Source organism: Myotis davidii, unplaced genomic scaffold (assembly GCF_000327345.1).
Source record: "Myotis davidii unplaced genomic scaffold, ASM32734v1 scaffold197, whole genome shotgun sequence".
In the NCBI taxonomy this organism is placed as follows: Eukaryota; Metazoa; Chordata; class Mammalia; order Chiroptera; family Vespertilionidae; genus Myotis; species Myotis davidii.
In genome coordinates this window covers 1,699,566-1,723,223 of record NW_006291549.1, presented here as the reverse complement: position 1 = coordinate 1,723,223, position 23,658 = coordinate 1,699,566, and the positions used below count along the sequence as shown (strand labels likewise).

General features: G+C 33.1%; 1 protein-coding gene across 7 annotated transcripts in view; it reads right to left on the bottom strand.

Moving 5' to 3' along the window:
• Window positions 1-23,658, bottom strand: part of CNTLN (centlein) — a 268,476-nt gene that overhangs the window by 102,785 nt on the left and 142,033 nt on the right. For 6 of the 7 annotated variants that reach the window (XR_001514051.1, XM_015564722.1, XM_015564724.1 and 3 more), the window contains exons 9-12: window positions 15,281-15,457; window positions 13,417-13,542; window positions 6,046-6,167; window positions 4,626-4,742 (exon numbers count right to left, since the gene is read on the bottom strand). Coding sequence is in view for 6 of the 7 variants with exons in the window: in XM_015564722.1 (XP_015420208.1) it covers window positions 4,626-4,742; window positions 6,046-6,167; window positions 13,417-13,542; window positions 15,281-15,457 (542 nt within the window). In the remaining variant the exon portion in view is untranslated. The remainder of the gene's footprint in view (window positions 1-4,625; window positions 4,743-6,045; window positions 6,168-13,416; window positions 13,543-15,280; window positions 15,458-23,658) is intronic. The other variant, XM_015564727.1, reaches the window with a different exon arrangement.

Here is a 23,658-nt window from a genome sequence, read left to right as displayed (position 1 = left end):
ATAATAACATGGCAAAGTTAGCTCATTAACATATAACAATTCTATATAACAAAAGGCTAATATGCAAATTGTCCCTTCGACTGAGAGTTCGACTGGGAGTTCAACTGGGAGTTTGACCAGGGGGTGGGGCTGGCCCACCAACTGCCTGTGGCCCCTCCCCACTGCCAGCCCTACCCCATCGGCCCCTATGGGGATGGGCCAGCTGGACCCGACCCATGCATGAATTCGTGTACCAGGCCTCTAGTGAAAGATATAATGTCAGCATGCAAAAATGTAACTTACTCTATATACTAGCAAATAATACCATTTACAATAGCTCCAAAATGTAAATACTGTTTTTTCTATTTTTAAAAAAAATTATTGAATTTATTGGGGTGACATTGGTTAATTAAAATTATATAGGTTCCAAGTATGCAATTCTATAATACATTCTCTCTATATTGTATTGTGTTGTGTTTACCACCCAAAGTCAAGTATCCTTCTGTCACCATTTATCCCTCTCTTCCTTTTTCTACCTACCCCAACCTCATTTCCCTCATAATCACCATACTGCTATCAGTGTCTATGAACTGTTTTGTTTTTATTTTGCTTAATCCCTTCACCATTTTTAATATAAATCTAACAAAAGTATTAAACATATAGAATCTACATTATAAAACTATAAAGCATTGACAAGAGGAATCTCAGTAAATTAAGAAACGTACCATATGCATGGAATAGAAGACTCAACATAGTCATTACGTCAAATCTCTTCAAGCTGATCAATAGATTTAGCACAATTCAAATCAAGATTCCTACATTACTTTGGTACCTACAGCTATTTTTCCTTACCTATTTTTGTAGCTAAAACTTATATAAAAAAGGAAAGAAAAGCCATAACAATTTTAAAAAACAATAAAGCTATTTGACTCACACTAAGTTTAAGACTCCTCAGAAAGCTACAGTACTCAAGACAGTGTAGTAGTACTCACTAAAGTTTAGGGATTCAGATTAATGGAAATAAATAGAATTTGCAATAGGGTGACAGAAAATATATTCAGTTAATATTTGACAGTTACAAAGGCAATTCATTAGAGAAAAGGTAGTCTTTTCAAAAGTGATGTTCATACTACTGGACAAAAATTTGCAAAAAATATAAAATAAACTTCAACCTATAATTTACAACTTATACAAATATTAGCTCAAAATGGATCACAGAGCTAAATATAAAACTTTTCAAAGAAAACGTGGGAGAAAATACTTATTACCTCAGGTCATGAAAATAGTTATTAGATATGACATCAAAGCTATGATCCATAAAATAAAAAAATATTAAGATGAGCATTAAAATTAAAACTTTTGTCATGTAAAAGACACAAGAGAATGAAAAGGTAATCTATAGAGTGGGAGAAAATACTTGCAAATCACATATTTGATTAATGACTTATATTAAGACTATATAAAAGACAATGATCATTTAATTGATTTAATAATTATCAGCTCTTAATGGGCAAAAATTTTGAACAGAAAGTCATAAAAAAGATATAAAGACAGCACATAAGCACGTGAAAATTATCAATACCATTAGCCATTAGGAAATGCAAATTAATATCACAATGAGATACCAATGCACTAAAAAAATAATGACAAAGCTAAATGCTGATGAGGATTAGAGCAACTTGACCCATATGCATCCTGGTGGAAATGATAAATGGTATACCCACTCTGGAAAACAGTTTGGCAGTTTCTTATAGTTATATGTGCACTGACCATATACCAGTAAGGCAACTAAGAGCATTTCCCTTAAAGAGTCAAAAAGTTATTCTCATGCAAAACCCCATATACAGCAGGTCTATTCATAATTGAAAAAAACACACAAGAAAACATGAAAAGACCCAAACGTTCTCGAGGAAATAAATAAATCCACTGTGGAACATCCATACAACAGAATACCATTTAGCAATAAAAAGGAACAAACTGGATGAACCAATATGAATGAATCTCAAAGGCATTTTGCTGAGTGAAAGAAGCCAGGCTCATAAAGGTAACGCTTATATAATCCCATGCATATGACATTCTGAAAAAAGGCAAAGCTATATGAGGGAGAATAATTCAGTGGTTGCCAGGAGTTAGGAACTTGACTACAAAAAGGCAGAAAAAGGAAATTTTTTTTGAAATAATGGAACTAGTTCGTATCCTGATAGTGGTGTTACTTAAATCTATTGTATAAATATAAATACAAATAATCTAAATATAAATATAAATAATAATGTAAATATATATACTGCGTTAAAACTCATAAAAATATATGCTGAAAAATTCACCTACTATATATAAATTTTTAAAAAGCAAATAAATTCTTTCCTCGTTATAAACAAATTTTAATGAATAAAATATTTACATTTGTAAGTCTTGTTTCACTATAATACTTTTAGTTTTATTTTAACTTCATATTTCATTTGAACATTTAATACTGAACATGTTTCCAAGGACGTTCCTTGAGATTAGAAAGTGTGTCTAAAACTCTCATTTCATTCCCCTAGCACAGTACCTGTCACAGCAGTAGCTCAAATACACTGTTAACTAAATGTTTCACAAAATTACTCAACCCTCCCTCTACAAAGCGCTACTATATGATTTAAAGTTTATATCAGTTATTTATCATTCTTTAAAGTTTATTAATCCAAATTTCACTATGTTTAACTAAGTTAATACTTATATTTACAAATGGCTACCACAAATGAATTTAAACAGATTTCAGGAAGGAAAAATTCCACACGTTTAGTAATGATTCTTAACATTTAATTCAAATAGCTACCTGTAACATACATACATTGCTGAATGAAAAGAATGTTCTAAGAAGTTCTCTAACTTTATTAAACAGGCATTATTTTTTCTTTAGTTTTATTTCATTAATTAATAAAATAAATCGCAAATAATCCCCACTTATAGCTAAACTCTGTCGTAAATTTTCTTGAATAGACTAGATCTTGCAACTAAGTAGGTCAGGTCTTCTCACCTAACTCAGTTTGTCCAAAATTAACTTTCATTTATGTAGACAAAAAGAACACTAGAGATTATCAAAGAAAGTATTGATATGTACTACAATATGGATAAACATTAGGAAAACATTATGCTGAGTGAAAAGGGGCTAGTCACAAAGGAACAGAAGTTGTATAATTTCATTTATATGAAATGTACAGCATAGGCAAATCTATAGACACAGAAAGTAGATTAGTGGTTACGTCGGGCTGGTGGGTGGAGGGACACATATTCACAAATGTGAGTGGAAGAATTGGGGAGGTCACAGCTAAGTGGTGTTGGGATTTTAGGGGGGCTTAATTAAAATCTTCTAAAATTTATTGTGATGCACAACTCTTCAAATATACTAAAAGTTATTGAACTATTCACTTTATATAGTGAATTATATGTCTTGTGAATTATATCTCAATAGAGCTATTAAAATTATCAAGGAATATTTCTGGGACAAATCTATAAAATTATTTTCAAGATAAGGGACTATTATTAGCATTGAAAAAATAGCACTAATATAGTATACTTTAAGAGGTAATTGGAAGTATACATTTAAATCCAATATGATCATTTGCTCAAATGTTTACAATTACACAGAGAAGGTAGTAATCTAAAGTTACATGTGGTATTATATAGTATATAAGATTTTGACTATAGCTAAGATAATTCAATATTTAATTAAATTATTCCACACATAATGCTATGTTCTAGTAATCTAAAAAACATCCAGGCTTTCCCTAAAACTGCATGGTCTGAATATCAAAAATTAACTCTAAATGAGAAAATAGTTAAGTAGCTAAAGAGCTAATTATATTGTTCCATCTCCTTTTTGTTTCAAAAAAAAGAACGTGCTCTTTTTTTTTTTCCAAGCTGAATATAATCGCCTGTGAATTATAAGATCAAGGAAGCAAACTGTATGTTTTTATAAATATGAGAATCCTTCATCAAGTTTTATATTTAAGGCAGCTAAAAGATCTATGTGAGGGATCAGCATTAAGCCCAAAGGACAGGCAGTGCACAGCAAGAAAGAAAGCAATTCTCTAGTGTCTTTTGCAGGTCACTACCAAGGACCATGTTAGCAGATACATACCAGACCCTTAACAGGCAGTTCTGCTGCTACCAGTAATTAGCTTGGACAGCTCTGGCTCCAAGAGTAGCAGCAAGGCTACACCATAATGAGCTCAACTGGGATTAGCAGGACAGGGCAGGGAACCAAGAGAGCTCAGGCATTCTGCACTGCGTATGTATCTAGGAGATCAAACAAGGATGGCTGGCTAGGTTATCCCTTCTCCACCTCATTCCAAAAATGAAGCACAGCAGTGTCTAAAATACAGGCTAATGAAGAGCGACACCTCCAACAGATGAGAGCCACATTAATTAACACAATCCCTAGATCATATTATACAGTTGCGGCTAGAGCTAGCTAATGTGCAACTTGTTATTGCATTATACATATATATTTTACAAACTAGTCCTTTTTAAAAATTTTATTGGCATAATAAAAGATGATTTCATTTCCAAATTTCCTAAGGTACTTCTCTCATGGCCTTTAATTCACAAAAACTTTCTCCCAAATGTTTATCTAAGCCCATATTCTTAAAAAAGAAACTCACTTTTGAATCATTAGCTCCTGGTTTTCTCTTTTGAAATAGGCCAGTTCATTCCATACAGCATCGGAATCTTCTTGTCGAAGTTGTTGGGGATCTGCTCTCTTTATTTTAAAAATAGGACTGAAATCAGAAAAATAAAGTTGCTTTCTTCCTTCACATGTTCAAAGTGCAATAAAAATCCATATAAATATTCCCTAAATTTAAAAAATATCTATTGACCAAACATCTAATTCAAGCTCACTATTTATGGAATGAATTCTTTAAAACCTAAGTACATAGAAATTAAAATCCTGTATCATAATTTCCTAAAAAGTTAAAGTGTTACTGTGGAAAGCAAACTTTCAAGCAGAAACATGATATTCTATTTTTCTCATTCATTCCACTAGTAATAAAACATACATTGTAAGATTGTCAGTTTCTAAAAAAGGCTATAGTCAATCAAGCTATTATCAGTGAATACGGGAGAAAGTAGTTTTCACACTTCTAGTGACTACTAAAAAGTCAGGTGAGCATCTAAATTGTTTTATCACTGCTTTACTGACAAATTGTTTTATCACTGCTTTACTGACAAGCAATATGAAACATTTTCCATTCTTCAAAGGAAGAAAATTAGATGTGACAATTAGATCTACAAAACATGCCAAATGTCCTTTATGTTTTCATTTTCTATACATAAACTCTATGTTTTTATTTTGTAAAAGTGCTGTACTGGCCAATTTAGAAATAGTATTTCTCTATTGAATAGACCAATGTGTACCATCAACATTGCCCTAAAGGATCCATCTCAAAAGATGAAAGGGTAGTAGATTTTCTGTACAATTCAGTCCTTTGCCCTTTGTTGATACTGTTAACAAGAGTGTCACAACTAACCAACAACTGAACACCTGTTCAAGAGCAATTAAACTGAGACCTCCAATTCGTTCAGATAAGCTGCAGAACAAACTGATGGATAGTAAAGATTTTCAAATTACATACTAAGTTGAATTAGTTTTAAGATAGTTAACTATATATGTGTGAATTTCATATTTCTCTTGTCTTTCAATTAAAATTTAAATACTTTTTGAGTAATAAATATTGTAACACCAACATTTTATTTATTTAAAAGTTTTCAAGCAAATAAATATGAACAATTTTTGCTTTAAGTTATAGCATTTATTAAGCTACACTAATGAAGTAAAAATTTATATAAGAATTCATAATTACTTATGCTAATGATTTCTGCAAATGATAGAAAAACCTGTAGTTATTGCTAGCATATTTCTCTGTTTTCATTTATTATATTCTCTATTTAAAAGTTCACAATAAAGATTTGACCAACAAATAATTTCTTTAAAATCAAACAAAAGCCATTAAAACACTTATATGATGCTACTCCATTTCATTTAATATTTAGGGAAATGCCTTTATGAGCTATGTAACTCACATGCCATTGCCTTCTTCCCACTGTTTTAATTGCTCTTTTACTGCCCTGTAGTTGGTCTGTAACATCTGTAGCCTTTCCTTGCGTTTTTCATGAGCATCTCTTAGCTCATCATTTTCTTGGCTCTATAGAACACAAAAAAGCAAGCACACAAGTTTGAAGTAAGTATTAGTATAATGTTACACATAAAAGGTTTCCTATCAAAATATGAAATTTAAAAGAAAATAGTATATCAATATGAGTGAATTTATACTACTTATGCAGTTTAAGAAGAAAAGCATTCCTAAAGTCACAGGATTGCTTGATATATTTGACTTTTGTTGATTTTTTTAAAGCTGATGAAGTAATTTCAAATATTTGCTATCCAATTAGTTTTCTTGTTGTTAATACATACAAATATTTATTGAGCCAATCTTATAGAAGTTTTATTTTCATTTTTCAACAAAAGGATTTATCCATATATTAACCTGATTAGTTTGTTAATTATAAGTGCACATATAATTTATATAAGTGACTTTAAGTAAGACCATTCTTCAGCCCATGTATTCATAATTAGTCTGTTATAAGGCACAATAACTACACAAGAGGAAGAAAATCAGTTTGGACCTATGCTAGGAGGAGTGCAGGTTAGCCTTTTGGGTTGTACCATGAAGATGGGAAAGCTGGATTTAGTACTCTTGAAGAGGTCATGAAATAGACAAACCAAACATTACTTGGTTAAACAATTATCTTAAATAAAGCACAGACAATAAATCTTTATTTTTAGATATAACCACAAAATGAACTTATAAAAGCCAAATTTTCAATTCAGAGGATATATTTGTATTACTTATGAACTGTGTTTCTCAAAGTAAAGTAGGAAAATTCTTGAGTTTTTTTACCCTTGAGAATTTCACATTTGTTTTTTAAACTCTCATATTTCTGTATGAAGGAACTGGTATACTTATTTAGTGAGGTTAAGAGGTACTCTCTAATAGTATAGTGAGGTTAGATGAGTAGGCACATGGCAGTCAGAAAGATCTGAATTCCATTCCTGAAGCTTTATCCTGTTAGCTGCATGCATAATCTTAAGAACACTCTATAAATTAATATAATTTCTTTCTCTGTAAAATATACAAAGACAGAGATTTAAATTATGACGACTAAATTAAACAAGCACTGTGATTGCCCTACAGAGGCACAAAGCACAACTCAGCTTCCTTAATGCTCTTATCATTTGGAAGCCAAATTCACTGTTTCCTTGACTATCTCCCTTATCAATAGTAAGATTTAATATAGAGTTTGCATTATTTTATTGAATTCTAATTATCTCAATAGTATAGCTATTCTGTCATTCTACTTTGAATAAATGTCTAAGAGGATAACTTCAGTAATTCTATTAAGTAGTTATTAGGAAGTATTTGAGTCCTTTGTGTACCAAGTGCTGAAAAGTAACTGGTTTATATCATAGTTAAAAATCCCAGCTCCTGAATTCATTTTTGTTCATTTCAACCTAAGAACTATATATTAAGAGCCTAAATACAGGGTGTTAAGTGCTTATAAGAGCTCAAGTCCTTTAGCCTCCCACCACTCTGCCCATCCCCCCTTGGGGCTTCACCACATTATTCTCTTTGTCCAGGAGCTATGCATATATATTCTTTGGTTGTTCTCTTCTAGTCCTCCCTCTGAGATCTGTCAGTCTGTTCCATTTATCCATACCTCTGGTCGTATTTTGTTTGTTAGTTTATTTTGCTCTTTTGATTCCACATATAAGTGAGATCATGTGATAGCTGTCTTTCTCTCTGACTGTTTTATTTTGCTTAGCACAATAATCTCCAGGTCTATTCATGATATCACAACGGGTTAAGACTTCCTTTTTTTCACTAGTATAACAAAGTATTATTCAATTGTGTAAATGTACCACAGCTCTTTTATCCTAGAATGTTTATATAATTCTTATGAAATTATGAAAATCTAAACTATTTAAAATGAAATCAAGTTAGAGATTAGATAAATCAATTTCATGGACATAATATATAATAATTATTTTAACTGAAGTTTCATCCATTAATTTGTGCTTTGATAATGCTAATATTCAACTGTAATACATGGGTTAAATTAGTCCTAGAGACTATTGTTCTTTTAGTCTACTTCAAAATAGACAGTAAAGTCCTGGCCAGGTAGTACGGTTGGTTGGAGCATTGTCCCATACACCAAAAGGTTGCAGGTTCGATTCCCAGTCAGGACACATACCTAGGTTGCAGGTTCAGTCCAGGGTCAGGGAGCATATGGGAAGCAACCAATCGATGTTTCTCTCTCACACTGATGTTTTTCTTTCTTGATCTCTCTCTCTCTCAAAAATCAATAAACACATCCTTAGTTAGGGGTTAAAAATGTTACATAAATATAACCTAGCTAGCTAGCTAGATAGATAGATTACATATATTTCAAATAAAAGTTTTCTTATTTTACTACAAGAATAGATATATATCAGTCAAAAGTTATATATCTCAAAAGAAATGTTTATAAAGAATAATCAAAAATTTTTTATAATATTCTAAAAATACAAGTTAACTGTAGTTTGAATTATGATTATTTAGGTCCCATTTTGACTTATGTCAAAACAATTGCAATTGCTTAAGTCAAAACAATTGCAATTCAGTTGGGAATTATTATCCCCAAAGTTCTTATCAAGTATAAGGAATAAAAAATATATGTAACATCACTAATTACTACATTTTCCTAAGAGGACACACAAAAATATGCAATAGACAGTTACTGAATTAGATCCACTTATTAGATAATTCAATAAAACATTTACTGAGTACCTTTTATGTATTTTGCAATTAAACTAGCTAAACTAGAGGCTCTAACTTCTATATTTAACTTATATGTACAAACAAGTCTAAATAACTAAAACATTAGAAAATAGGAAAGTTGTAAAACTGACTTTCTTCAATGATATATGCAATTCTACTTTGAGTTCATAAGAACAGAATGATTCTTAGTCTAGTCTTCTAGTTGAACAAAGGCTACTTGACAGGCATACGACAAACTAAGAGTATAAACACTGTTAATGAAACATTGGCTCAATCTTCAGGGAATAAAGTATTCCACTGATGTTTAATTTCAGCAGAATGTATAAAGCTCATATATATGAGAGTATTAAAAATAAGACATAAACTGTAATCAAAGGACATATTGATGTTATTAAAAGGCAGAGAACAGTGGTAATGGAATCAAGTTGCCAAATGCATGAAAGTTAGTAGAGCAGAGATTCATGGCATTAGTGATCTTAAGGATAGTATGAATTTCATAAGGCTCTGATGCATTGCTTTCCAAATTATACTTTGTAAGTTGTTAGTTCACTACATTCATGAAGTCAGGATTTGAAAATGGATGGGATTTTTGTAATAGGTTTCATTGCTGACATTACTGTTGGCTGTTTTATTACAACACTGGTCACCCATCTTGAAAACTTGTACAACTAGCCACAAAAGAAAGCTGAGCAAGAGAATGTGTTAATATTTTTACAAAACTCAAAACTAGTATTAAAATAATATGCATGACTTATGGCTGATCTAGTAACTACCATCATTTCAATGTATCAAAGTGCATATATGTAAATTAAAAAGCACCCTGGGCCCAATCACTCTCCTTAGAATTGCTTTACAATACAGGTTTTGTTTACCCACTTCTTTTGCTTTATGCACTTGATTACAGTACCCATTTTATGCAATTCTTTTACTCCTTTAAAATAAGAAATCCTTCCCTACTAAATGATAACATGCAAAAAAATATTGCTCCCATGCAAAAAAATATTGCTCCCATTTTTTGCCTTATCTTGCAAATCTGTGACAGAAAACATATATTTGAAATTCATGATTATCATACATGAACTTGAAAAAGGAATATAGAAAAAGTATACATGAAAAATAAATTGTCTGAAAATCAATGTTACTTTGAAAAATAAACTTGAGGCCTTATGTAAGAGAGCTGTTACTAGATAAAATAAATGAGGAAATAAATTAGTAGAATGCTACTGAGACTTTCTGAAATAAGAAATTCAAGAGGTGGAAGAGAATAGCTCTAAACATGTCTGAATTGTTCTATTCCTTCCTGCCAAAGACAAGGGTCTATCAAAGACTCACAGACTACTGGGGGCAAATGAGTGGAGATTCTCTACTACTAAATGGGATATTTTATATGCCAACTTCATTGCCTAGATATTGGGTTAATCATTATTTTTGGGTGTATCTGTGAGGGTGTTTATGTATGAAATTAACATTTAAACTAGCAGAGTAAAAAATCAGATTGCTCTGCCCAGTTGGCATGGCTCAGTGGTTGAGCATCAACCTATGAACCAGGAGGTCACCGTTCCATTCCCGGGTTGTGGGCTCGATTCCCAGTGCGAGGCGTGCAGGAGGCAGCCAATCAATGATTCTCTCTCATCATTGATGTTTCTCTCTCTGTGTGTCCCTCACCCTCCCTTCCTCTCTGAAATCAATAAAAATATATATTTTTTAAAAAGCAGATTGCCCTTTGCAATGTGATGGGCTTCATCCAATCTACTGAAGGCCTGAATAGAATAAAAGGCTGAGTAAGAAAGACTTATTTCTTTATGCCTGATTGTCTTTGAGCTAGGACAAAGAGCTCCTGCCCTCAGACTCAAACTTGGACCAGGACTGGAACTTACACCATCATCTCTCCTGTTCTCAGGCCTTTGGACAAGGCCAGACTTATTCCATTGGCTTTCCTGGATCTTAATGACTGTAGACCTTGGACTTCTCAGACTTCATGATAACATGAGCCAACTCTTTATAGTAAATCTTTCATAATAATGACCAGTAATTATTAGAAAAACATGAAAAATATTAAGGATATTACTTTTAAAAAAGTATATATATATATATATATATACACACACACACACATATATATATATATATTAGAATAATGATGTCTATTTCAGGGAGATTAAAGGGTTATAGTCTATTGGTTTTGGTTCTCGGTAGAATCCAGATTAATACAGGATATAAGCCGTGGTATGTGAATTTCAAGAACTATGCAAAAAGGTGAAAATGATAAACTTGACTTCCTAAACACGCCCATAATATCCTGTAATACCCAAATGTTGACACTGAAACACTATATCTAATCACTTAGCATGTTCTTATCTAGAGAAAGGATCTTAGAGATAGAAAGCCATCTTTTCTCCTATTGTACAAGTGACTAGCACTTTGCTTGGCTAACTGCATTGCTTCATAAGTTCTGGAGTAAACAGATAAATAGGCAAATAACTCCAGGCATACAAATTTAAGTAGGTTAACTGCTAACAAGCTGAGGTCATAATATGATCATTTTATTTTGGGTAGAAACAATCCTATATAATAAAAGAGAAACATGTAAATTGACCATCCCTCTGCTATGCTCACCAGCCAATCAGGAGTGAGTATGCAAATTAACCCAACAAAGATAGCAGGTTAATTTGCATACACAGGCACAGAGTAGCTGGGTGCAGGGTGGCCGCTTGCACGCATGCCAGCACCAAGCAACCTGGGTCCCGAGGACACTGGGACCCAGGCCTCTCTGAGCCTGTAGGCCCGCACATAGGCCCGGAGTGGCCGGGGACGGGACAGGAACACCCTCTGCATCACCGTGATGGGCCCATAGGCAGTGTGCACCTGCAGAGCGGCCGGCATGCGAGGTGGGACAGCGAAAAAACCAAGAGCGCAGCAGCACCAGGAATACTGGGAATCATTGTTCTGGTGGCAGATGGATCTCCTAGACCAGGGGTCCTCAAACTTTTTAAACAGGGGCCAGTTCACTGTCCCTCAGACCGCTGGAGGGCCGGACTATAGTTTAAAAAAAAAACTATGAACAAATTCCTATGCACACTGCACATAGAGGGGGCTCCCCAGAGGGCTCCCAGATTGGAGAATGCAGGTCAGGCTGAGGGACCCACCCCCCAGTGCATGAATCTTCATGCACCAGGCCCCTAGTAGATAATAATTTTCCTTTATTTGAGAACTAACAGTTTAACTCTGAATAAATAGAAATTAACACAATGTTTAGTGAAAAGGCAAAAAAAATAGTAATTATAGCCATGGTTAACTATACCTCTACTAGTAAACCATATTATGTTCTAGACTATATATAATATAAGTCAAACCTCTTTCTCCCTAAGAGTAATCTATATTATATGACAAAGAATCTAAGCTTTAAATATATTAGACTAATCATGTGTAAGTTGGGCTTGTCATAGAATATCATAAAACTATTTGAAAATCAATTAAGTGGCAAATCTCAAATAGTGCAGGCCTTCAGGTAGTTGTAAATGAAGAATGACAAGATTAATCACATTAAAATCTCAGAAAAATAAAAGTCCTCAATATAACATTGGTTCAATATACACAGCCAACTTCTGCTGAGAAATAGAATTCAGAGTATAACTTGGAAAGAATAAACTCTCAAAGATAAGCTGAAAGGTATATACTTCTTAAACACTGGTAGAATGTCAATTCTAATGTCATATATTCTAAAACAAATTCAATTGTAATGGAAAAAATAATGTATATTTATTTACCATTTTGACTATGTAATTTTTCTGTAAAGGACACTAAGTGGCCTGAGCTAGCTTGTATAGATTTTAACTCACCAGTCTTTTTGTTTATCCTATCTAATAAAGAGGGAATATGCTAATTGACCCTCATGCCATCGAAAAGATGGCGGCACCCACAGCCAATAAGGAGGGAATATGCTAATTGACTGCCCCACCCTCAAAGATGGCAGTGCCCAGTTTCCTCAGCCCCCCAGCTGCCTAGGGGCAGCCTGAAGCGCAGGCAAGCCACGGATGGTGGCTGCCCAGACGCCCAGGGCCACTTGAGGCTCAGGTAACCAGGGCCGGCCGAGGCTTGTGCTGCCGGCAGTGGCAGCAGCAGAGGTGTGATGGGGGCATCATCTCCCGATTGCCGGGTTGCCTCCTGCCCGTAAGGGCTCCTGGACTGTGAGAGGCGGCAGGCCAGGCTGAGGGACCCCCCCTCCAGTGCATGAATTTTCATGTACCGGGCCTCTAGTCATATATAAAAAAAATACAAGAAATTGATTTTTAGTTAAAATTCCATTTTTTTCCTCTGAGAAACTATAATAAATATATTTCCAATATTAAGCCAAAATATTCTCCAATAATTTTAAAGTGATAGTTTTCAAATAGCAATTTTTTATTACTTTATGATCCTCAGAAATCTTAAAACAAGACCAACAGATTACACATTTTTATACATATATTTAAATTCAGGAAAGATAAAGGATAAGCAGTAGTTTGTGAAATGAATGTTTACTTTCTCTATCTTTACCTTTGTAAGGTTATTACTAAAGGAATGATTTAATGTTCACCTTTAGTTGTAGTGCCTTCTCTAAGTTTTCAATCTTTCTTTCAGCTTTTCTCAGCTTCTTTAGCTCCTCTGAGTCTGTGAAAGAGTTCTTTGGGGACAAAGACCTTGAACGTTTCACAGGTGGTTCCTCGAGAATAAAACAAGGACATGGTTGAACTAGTTGGAACACTGGATTATGAAAGACATGCAAAATTAAAGAACACGTAATTTTGAATACTAATAATGAATTATAAAAAAATCCTGCATGGAATACCAGAGAAATAACAAGCAGAATTACCACAGTGCTACTGCTAAAGGTTTCTCTGTGACTCGTTAATGAGAATATTCATTTACATTTACATTGTTTCTTTCAGAATAATGATGTCCCATTAGGGAAGACTAAAGGGTTATAGACTCAGAAATGCAAGAAACCTCATTACAAAGGAGGGGATAGAGGCTGGTCTAATTGCTCTATAAGGGTCCAAGGTTACACTTGATAGGACAACCAGAAACAAGAGGGAAAGGATTTTTTCCCCTTTGAAATAGTTTAACACACTGTGAAGTTGAAGGAACAATATGCTTGAGGAATATAAATACAACAGACAGTAGATCTTATACTGTAATGACCATATGGTCATTAACTATAATGTGGCTGACTAGAGACATGAATGTGTGTTTATATTATGTACAGCTTCATATACCAATCTGGAGAAGGAATATGTAAAAGCAACTATTAAGCTGAGCAACATATTGTTCATACTTACTGAATATCCTTATGAAAGAAAAAAAATTTGTTAAAAATATGCCTCATGTTTTCTTGACTTTTTTAAAAGCAATGAAACAGCAAGTCAATGCATTTTTTAAACTTCAGCAATAAAGCAAGTAACCAAATTAGGTCCTGTAATGTTTTCTTTCAATTTTAGGAATGTCTTATTTCACTTAAATAATGCTCAATGCCATGAAAGTACTTCAAAATTGCAAGAAAGATAAAATACAGTTATGCTTAAATAAAAAAGTACATATATCATACATATACATAAAGCTCATTCTTCTGAAAATTACTAACATTAGAGAAAATAAATAAAAGTACCACAGAACCATGGATCTAATTTTAAATGCTTTCTTTATTCAGATAATTTGTTCCACTCAGGAAAAACTGAAAAGAACCAAAAACAATTATCTTAAAATCATGGCTTACTCTTAATAAAAACATTATTTTCTATTGCTGAACTAACAAGTACAAGAAAAATATGTCTAAAACTTATTTTTAGGGAAATGTTATTTCAATTTTGTCTAGAAATAACATATTTACAATGTGATATGAAGTTTTAATATTAGTCAATGTTCAAAATTTTTTTGCATCATAACAGGAATATATAATGAATACTACAAAAAGGGAAACCTGAGACATTAATAGACAACAAACATGCTACAAAATTGTTTATTTTTCACTATTGCTATGCCTTTAAATCTCAGTATTTATAACTGTACATATTAATGTTAAATTCCATTTAATGTTTTATATTCCACATGGGCAGTATTTAAATATAATTGAATAAAAAATTAAGATATCTATTTCTTGTCATTAAAATTAGGATATTGAATTAGTGACTATACCACCTTAAAATTATTATGCAGATTAATGTATCTAATTAATGCATTTATCTAATCTATAGATAAATTAATATATGGACATTAATTTACTGCAAAACAGGTATAATAACACTTTAAAAAGGAAAAACATTCTTAATTATTTTATTGAATGTTTGGCACATAATATTTTTTAAAAGCAGATAAGTAAATATGCCTGTTTGTTTCTTAACTTTATTGCTTGCACTGCCAACTTCATTCTGACAAATTCACAAAAATGACAAAAATGTCCCTACCTTTTGTTTCCCTTCATCATTTGTACAGATGCTCTTTTCTGAGGAACCCTGGTTGATCAATCTGTTCTCTGACAGTTTTTCATTTGCTATTTTTAGTCTCTCCTGTAAATACTCAATTTCAGACTTCTGTGACACCATTAAGGTTTCCAAACTCGATAAAGATGGCTGTTGAAATACCTATTTTTAAAAAGCATATTTGCAAATAAAAGTACAGCTCATATTACTCACATATATGCAAATATTTAAATATGTGTCATATTTACTCAGAGAATGAAAATTTCATTTCAATAATAAACTGTAAACTAGCACTAGCTTAACTTCTATCATTCTACAAAATAACCAAGAGTCTGTATAAACATGTTCATAAATAATATTTTCATACAGACTTGCAAGAGAAAAAATTTAAAGCATGGTTTCATGATACACACCACTGACTTATAAATTATTTCAATTTTATGATTATACACATATGTATTTCCTCATGAAATAATCAACCCACCATCTGATCATCAAGAGTTATGCAACACCATGGAATGTGAAACTGGGAAAAGGAAATGAATAGTACTATAGGCCTAATTAGCTTTTAATGCATTATCATTTAATAATAACAATTCAAAGAACTCTGATAATTTTAAAAGAATGTAGTTTACAGTATTCTCTTTTGAAATTTATTCTTATGTCAGATCAACTGCTAATGGTAAGCACCACATTTTAACAACAGAAATCATAGAAACATTAAGCTTGAAGAAACCTGTTTATGAAAACTAGCATTGTGCAAAATTCTATTGCCATCCTAACTTAATATACTTGAAACATTAAAATCCATGCATATATGCTATTTTAAATTAACAACTTCATTTACAAAAAATAAAATATAATAACTCTTAGTTAAAACAGTTTTTGTTGATTTCAAGCAAAGTCAAATCTTATGATTCTGGTATTAATAATATGGATCGAGTAGCTATATAATCCCCATGTTTCCTAAATGATATTCTTAAAGACTATAAGAAAAATATATATGTCTAACTTTTATGAACCAAGAATGCGAAATATTACCCTTTTGTGGTTTTGGCTACTTTTTTCTTTTTTTAGGGGATTGGCAAAATTTTCCTAATTCTAAGCTGTAATTTTTATAATTAGTGGTAGCACCTATCTGTGATTTATACTATTATATTTCCTTCATATATAAATTACCTGATTTGTTTCCCAACCTTTATTCTATCATACTACTAAACTTTTTCCTCAGTGTTGTTCATATATTGTACCTTTACAACACTTAAAATATAATAAAAACTTATCCTATTACCTTGCGTTGAACATAAAATTAAAACACTTTAAGGCTTTCCTTCCAAAGTCTAAAGGACTTTGCCCGATTCTTTCATCGCCCTTTTAATAATTGTATGACTTTGATTTTATTTTTTTCTTCCTATTACATAGCCCAATACATAATGTTTATAAACTATATCATTTTTAGATTATTTTAAATGTTTTCCTTTTTTAATTTATTGGGATGACACTGGTTAACAAAATTATAAAGGCTTCAGGTGCACAATTCCACAACACATCATTGGTACACTGTACTGTATGTTCACCACCATAAGTGAAGTCTCTGTCCATCACCATTTGCCCTCCCCATGGCCTCCTCTACCTACCACACCCATTTCTCCCCCTAGTAATTATATCCTTTGATCGGGATGCCAATGTAAACAATATTCAAAGACTGCCTGCTCTTGTCCAGGTTTCATTAAAAAAAAAACTATGAAGAATATATCACATATCCCATCATTTCCAAAGAAATTTTAATGGTTCAAGATCAAACAAAAATTTAGAAAAGAGGAAAATATAACTGGTATATCCAATAAGCAACCCTGTCTTTTTTAATAAGTGAGTTTTCTAAGTCATCATTAAATTAAAATGCAATTGATAAAAATGGAAAAACATAAATATTCATTTAGGAAGCTGCAATGCTAAATAATTCAAATAGTCATGAAGACATTAAAAATGCTCCATCAGTAGATATTGTCACTATTAACAGTAAAAGATTTCACACTTAGGCAGCATTCCTTCAAAAGACCTCAATAACCAATAACAGAACTTTAAAATTAAAAAAAAAACACTATTAAAGAAGCAATTAATCATTTTGAGTTTATTTTTGTGTATGGTGTAAATTGGTGGTCTAGTTTCATTTTTTTTTTTGCATGTATTTGTCCAATTTTCCCATCACCATTTGTTGAAGAGACTGTCTTGACTCCATTGTATGCTCTTGCCTAACTCTGTCAAACATAAATTGAGCATAATGGCTTGGGTCAATTTCTGGGGACTCTGTTCTCTTCCAATGATCTATATATCTGTTCTTGTGTGAGTACTAGGCTGTTTTGATTACAGTAGTCTTATAGTATAACTTGATATCCGGTATTGTAAACCCTCCAATGCTGGGGATATTTGGGGTCTTTTTTGGTTCCATATAAATTTTTGGACAATCTGTTCTAGATATGTGAAATATGCCATTGGTAATAGGAATTGCATTGAATCTATAGATTGCTTTGCGTAGCATGGATATTTTAGTGATGTTAATTCTATCAGTCCATGGGCACGGTACTTTCTTTCACTTGTTTATATCTTCCTTCTTTTCAACGTCCTGTAGTTTTCTAAGTACAAGTCTTTTACCTCTTTGGCTAAGTTTACTCTTAGGTCTATCTTAATTTTTTTGTTGCTATGGTAAATGGGATTGCTTATTTAGTTTCTCTTTCTGAGATTTCATTATTGGTGTATAAAAACACCATCAATTTCTGTGTATTAATTTTGTATCCTGCTACATTCCCAAATTCCTTTATTAAATCTGGTAGCTTTTTGGTGGAGTCTTTTGATTTTCCTATGCACAATATCATGTCATCTATGAATAATGACAGTTTTACTTCCTCCTTTCCAATTTGGATGCCTTTTATGTTTTCTTCTTGATCACTGTGGCTAGCACTTTCAGTACTATGTTGAATAAGAGTGGTGAAAGTGGGCATCCCTGTCTTGTTCCTGTTCTTAGGGGAAATGGTTTTAATTTTTGTCCTTTGAGTATGATGTTGGCTGTAGATTTGTCATATATGGCCTTCATTATGGTGATATACCATATGATCCCTTTATCCCCACTCTGCTTAGAGTTTTCTTAAAAAATGCATACTAGATTTTATAGAATTATTTTTCTATGTCTGCTGATATGATTGTGATCATTGTCTTTAAATTTGTTTATGTGATGTATCACATTTATTGATTTGTGAATATTGTACTAGTCTTGCATCCCTAGAATAAATCTTACTTGGTCATGGTATATAATGTTTGTAATATATTGCTGGATCCGGTTTGCTGATATTTTGTTCAGGATTTTAGCATCTATGTTCATCAGAGATATTGCCTGTAATTCTAAACTCATATTGGATAAAAGACTTAAATGTAAGCCATTTATGGGAAATCATAAAAATCCTCAAAGAAACTATAGGCAGCAAAATCACAGACATCTCTTGCAGCAATATGTTTGCAGACACATCTCCTAGGGCAAAGCAAACTAAGAAGAAAATAAACAAATAGGGTTAATCAAAATGAAAGCATTTGCACAGCAAAACACACACACACACACACAAAACAACACCATCAACAAAATGGAAAGGGAACCTACTGTATAGGAGAACATATTTGGCAATGATATATCTGATAAAGGGATAATATCCAAATTATATAAGGAACTCATACAACTTAACAAAAGGAAGAAAATCCAATTTAAAAAATGGGCAAAGGCCCTAAATTGACACTTTTCCAAAACAGAAATACAGCTGGCCAAAAGACATATGAAGAAATGCTCAAAGTCACTGATCATCAGAGAGATGCAAATTAAAACGACCATGAGGTATCACCTCCCACTTGTCAGAATGGCTACTATCAACAAGTCAACAAATGACAATTGCTGGCAAAGATGTGGAGAAAAGGCAACCCTTGTACACTGCTGGTAAGAGTGCAGACTGGTGAAGCCATTATGGAAAACAGTATGGAGTTTCCTCCACAATCTCATCTCTCAGAGTAGACTAATGATAAATTTGGGATTGTTACTTAGACTTAAAAAAAAAAAGAACAACCATTGTAATTATGCCTTTTAAACTGCTTTTTAAAAAATATATAATTTATTTTTAAAACAATTTTTATAATTACAGAAAAACTTAGTTCTCCTAAACTTCCCACTCTCACACACCCAGTTTCCCCTATTATGCACCTCTAAAATTAATATGGTACATTAATAAACCAATATTCATACATTATTTTTAACTGAAGTCGATAGTTTATTATTTACCTAATCACCTTTTATGTTCCAGGATCTGATCCATAATACCATAATACATTTAGTGTCAAGTCAGCACCTCTTAACTGTGACAATACTTATTTTTACATCAGTGACAGTTTTGAGTATTATTATTCAGGCATAATTTAGGATGCCCCAGATATTACAATTTGTCTATATTTTTCTCATGGTTAGAATGAGCTTATAAGTTTGAGGGACGAAGATCACAGAAGTAAAGTGCCATTTTCATCATATCATATAAAAGGTGCATACTATCAACATAATTCAGGGGTCCTCAAACTATGGCCCGCGGGCCACATGCAAATACAAATATTGTATTTGTTCCCATTTTGTTTTTTTACTTCAAAATAAGATATGTGCAGTGTGCATAGGAATTTGTTCATAGTTTTTTTTAAAACTATAGTCCGGCCCTCCAACAGTCTGAGGGACAGCGAACTGGCCCCCAGTTTAAAAAGTTTGAGGACCCCGACATAATTTGACTGTTGAGACTGACTTTGATCACCTGGCTCTTTAAAGTAGTGCCTGTCAGGTTACTCCATTGTTTAAGTGACTCTTTCGTCCCTCATCCATACAATACTCAATTAACCTGCTTTTTTTTTTATTGTCTAAAGTTTTACATATTTCTCCTTTTCCCCCGATTGATCAGATGAGTGGATTGACCTGCGTTTTAAACTTAATAATTATATGTATAACTATAATAAGTATAATAATACTGGGGGCCCAGCACATGAATCTGTGCACCTTTGAAAGGAACTGTGGGCTGTGAGGCTGCAGTAGGCAGAGGGGCAGGTCTTGGCCCATCTTCCGCACCCCCACCTGGCCCCTCCTGCTGTGGCCCCTGGTTCCCTGTCTGCTGGCAGACCTGCTCCCACCACTCCCATGTGCTGACGGTGTTGGTGCTGAAGGCACGGAGCGATTGGGGCCAGTGCCAACAGCGGGTGTGAGTTGGGCTGGCGCCATCAGTGGGTGCAAGGGGCAGCTGCTGCCCCAATTGCCCCTCAGGAGCAGGGGGAGGTAGAGAAGCCCTCAGAGACAATCGGGGCCAGCAGCCCTTGTTCACACCCACTGATGGCACCGAGCGATCAGGAACAGGTGCCGGGCACTGGCAGCGGGTGTGAGTGGTGGCTCTGGCGCTAGCTGTAGGTGCAAGTGGGGCTATTGCCGGCAGCGGTTGCGAGAGGCGGCTGCCAGCCCCGATCTCCCCTCAGGAGCAAGGGGAGGTGGAGAAGCCCTGAGGGGCAATTGAGGCCAGCAGCCACCACTCACACCTGCTGACAGCACCGAGTGATTGGGGCCAGCGTCAGGTGTTGACAGCAGGTGCAAGCACTGGGCGGGACCATGGTGCGCAGGAGCTAAGAATTTTCAGTAATCACCAGAGGCTCACCCTGATGACAGCAACCGGCGCCCTGCCTTGGTCTGGCACCCCCACTCATCTGCTCCACCATCCCGCCGCAGCCAACATCCACCATGTTCCACGCATGCCCCCTGGTGGTCAATGCACATCACAGCGACCGATTGTTTGGTTGTTCTGGTTGTTTTGTTGTTTGGTCTATTTGCATATTAGTCTTTTATTATATAGGATATCTGAGGATATATGTATACCATCATATATCCTTACTTATCCTTATCTTTTTTAAGTGCTGTCTTTACAGGCTTAGTAAAACCAATCCCCCTGTCTATGGAAGTTTATTGTATCTGTTGCCCTTAAAATCTTAGACTCTTTGAAAAGTTAACTCTTCTTGCTAAGAATTATTAGTATTTTATAAATAAACTATTTTTTTTTCTAATATCAAAAATCCTGTGCACTTTTCAGTTTACAGTATTGTTGGATAATGGTGTGGTGCTAGACCAGTGATGGCAAACCTATGACACACATGTCAGAGGTGACACGCAAACTCATTTTTTTGGTTGATTTTTCTTTGTTAAATGTCATTTAAATATATAAAATAAATATAAAAAATATAAGTCTTTGTTTTACTATGGTTGCAAATATCAAAGAATTTCTATAGTGTCACGTCACCAGAGTTAAGTTAGGGTTTTTCAAAATGCTGACACGCCGAGCTCAAAAGGTTCGCCATCACTGTGCTCGACCATACTTAATCGGATGACAAATGATCAGAGAAGGAGGTGTTAAAATACCTCCAATAGGAACTAATCTCTTTAAACTGACCATTATTAAGGCATAATTACTTTTTCACATTGATCCACATAAGTAATTTTGATCAAAAAGTCCTGTAGAAGATACAGAGTAGAAGGAGAGGGAACAAAAGACTTGAAGTGGTGTGCCAATTACTAGATATAAAAATTAAATATCCAGTCATGTTGCATTAAATTCAAGCAACACTGTATGGCATTAATACACTAGAAGCTGAGGAAATACTGCTTAATAGAAAAAAATCAAAGCTATAACAATTGCAAATAATTGAGTTCAATTGTTTTGTCTTCCTAGTAATTTTTAATTAAATATATTAATTTGTTTCCTACTATAGTAAAATAATAATAACATTTAGCAAAAATGTATTGAGTTCCTAGCTTTAGGTAAGCATTTTACATACATCATCTCACTTATTTAGGAAATGTATAGATTTCAAACCTGTCAACACATTATAAATTCATTTCAAAACAAACAAAATATTTTAAAAAGACATGCTACCTCAAAAAAAATAGTTTCTCCCCAAATAACATCTCACTGAAAATTTAGTAGAGGTTAAATATATATGTATGTTTCAGATCTCTAATATGTGCACATATAAAATATCTGACTTATACACATTAGAGCCGCACTGTCATTACATCAGATTTATTGACATATTAAATGTTCCCTAAAAATTAACTGAGCGGGACCATGGAAGAAGACAGAATATTAAATATGTTAAATATTAATATATTAAATGTTAAATATGTTAAAATATAAATATATTTTATTAAAGAGTATATATACACAAAATTTTCTTCCCATATAATATCTGAATCTCTGTAAAAACTTGAATTTTATTTTAAATTGATTTTAGAAATGAAGAAATATATTGCCAATTTATAAGGCAAACATTATTAACTGAATTATCCATAACCTGAAAACGGCTGACTTTAAAAATAATCATATATTCTTTTTTAAAAAAGAAAAATAATAATATAGAATCAACATGATGTTATATATCAAAATAGTCTTATCACAGAAGTTCATAAATGGAATTACATGTACTCACATCTCACTTCTAGAAAGTCTACTAAATTGAGTATTAAATGTCTAATGTCAACAAGTCAGCTCACATTCTTTTAAAAAATATATTTGCATTTCTTCTATACAAGTACTTTTAATCTAAATATCCCAGATTGCATTTAGAGATGACAAAATATACCGGAATTATTTACTAAATTTATAAAATTTAAACTATCACCATCTCCTCTAATCCTAATGTCACATTATAGCAAAATTCAATACTACAGTCAGTCAAACTAAACTTTCCTTTATTATAAAGACTTGTGTAGTACAGCCAAATTAGTGAATAGCAAAATTAAAGGTAAAATTTTTATTTCCTAAATCTAACTACTTCCATCCACCATATAAAGCTAAACAATGAATGAATTATAAATTGATATTTTATTGGCTTACAGTAACATCCAGATGACAACTGTAACTTTGTTACAACCACAAGCTAATTTTTTCTTCTATGACATAAATATCACACTGCTTTGAAAAAAATTCGTGATATTTACATGTCACAGAAGAATGTTTAGAGTATTAACTCTGAAATATTCATACTGACTGTTCATTCTAATCCCAAGACTAACCTAATCCTGGACTGACTAAAAAATTAGGACAGAAAGACTAAGTGATTTTTCTATAGATTTTTTTTTTTGGGGGGGAGGGATTGCCTTACATAGTAATATTGAACACAATTGCTTTTTTCCAAAAGATGTTATATAACTCATACTCTGCCAGAATTCTGAATATTTAAAATATGTCTGTTAAAAGTATCCTAAAACAAATTACTAAATTCAAAGAATTAAATGTCCTCTTCAGTATTCTCTAAATATG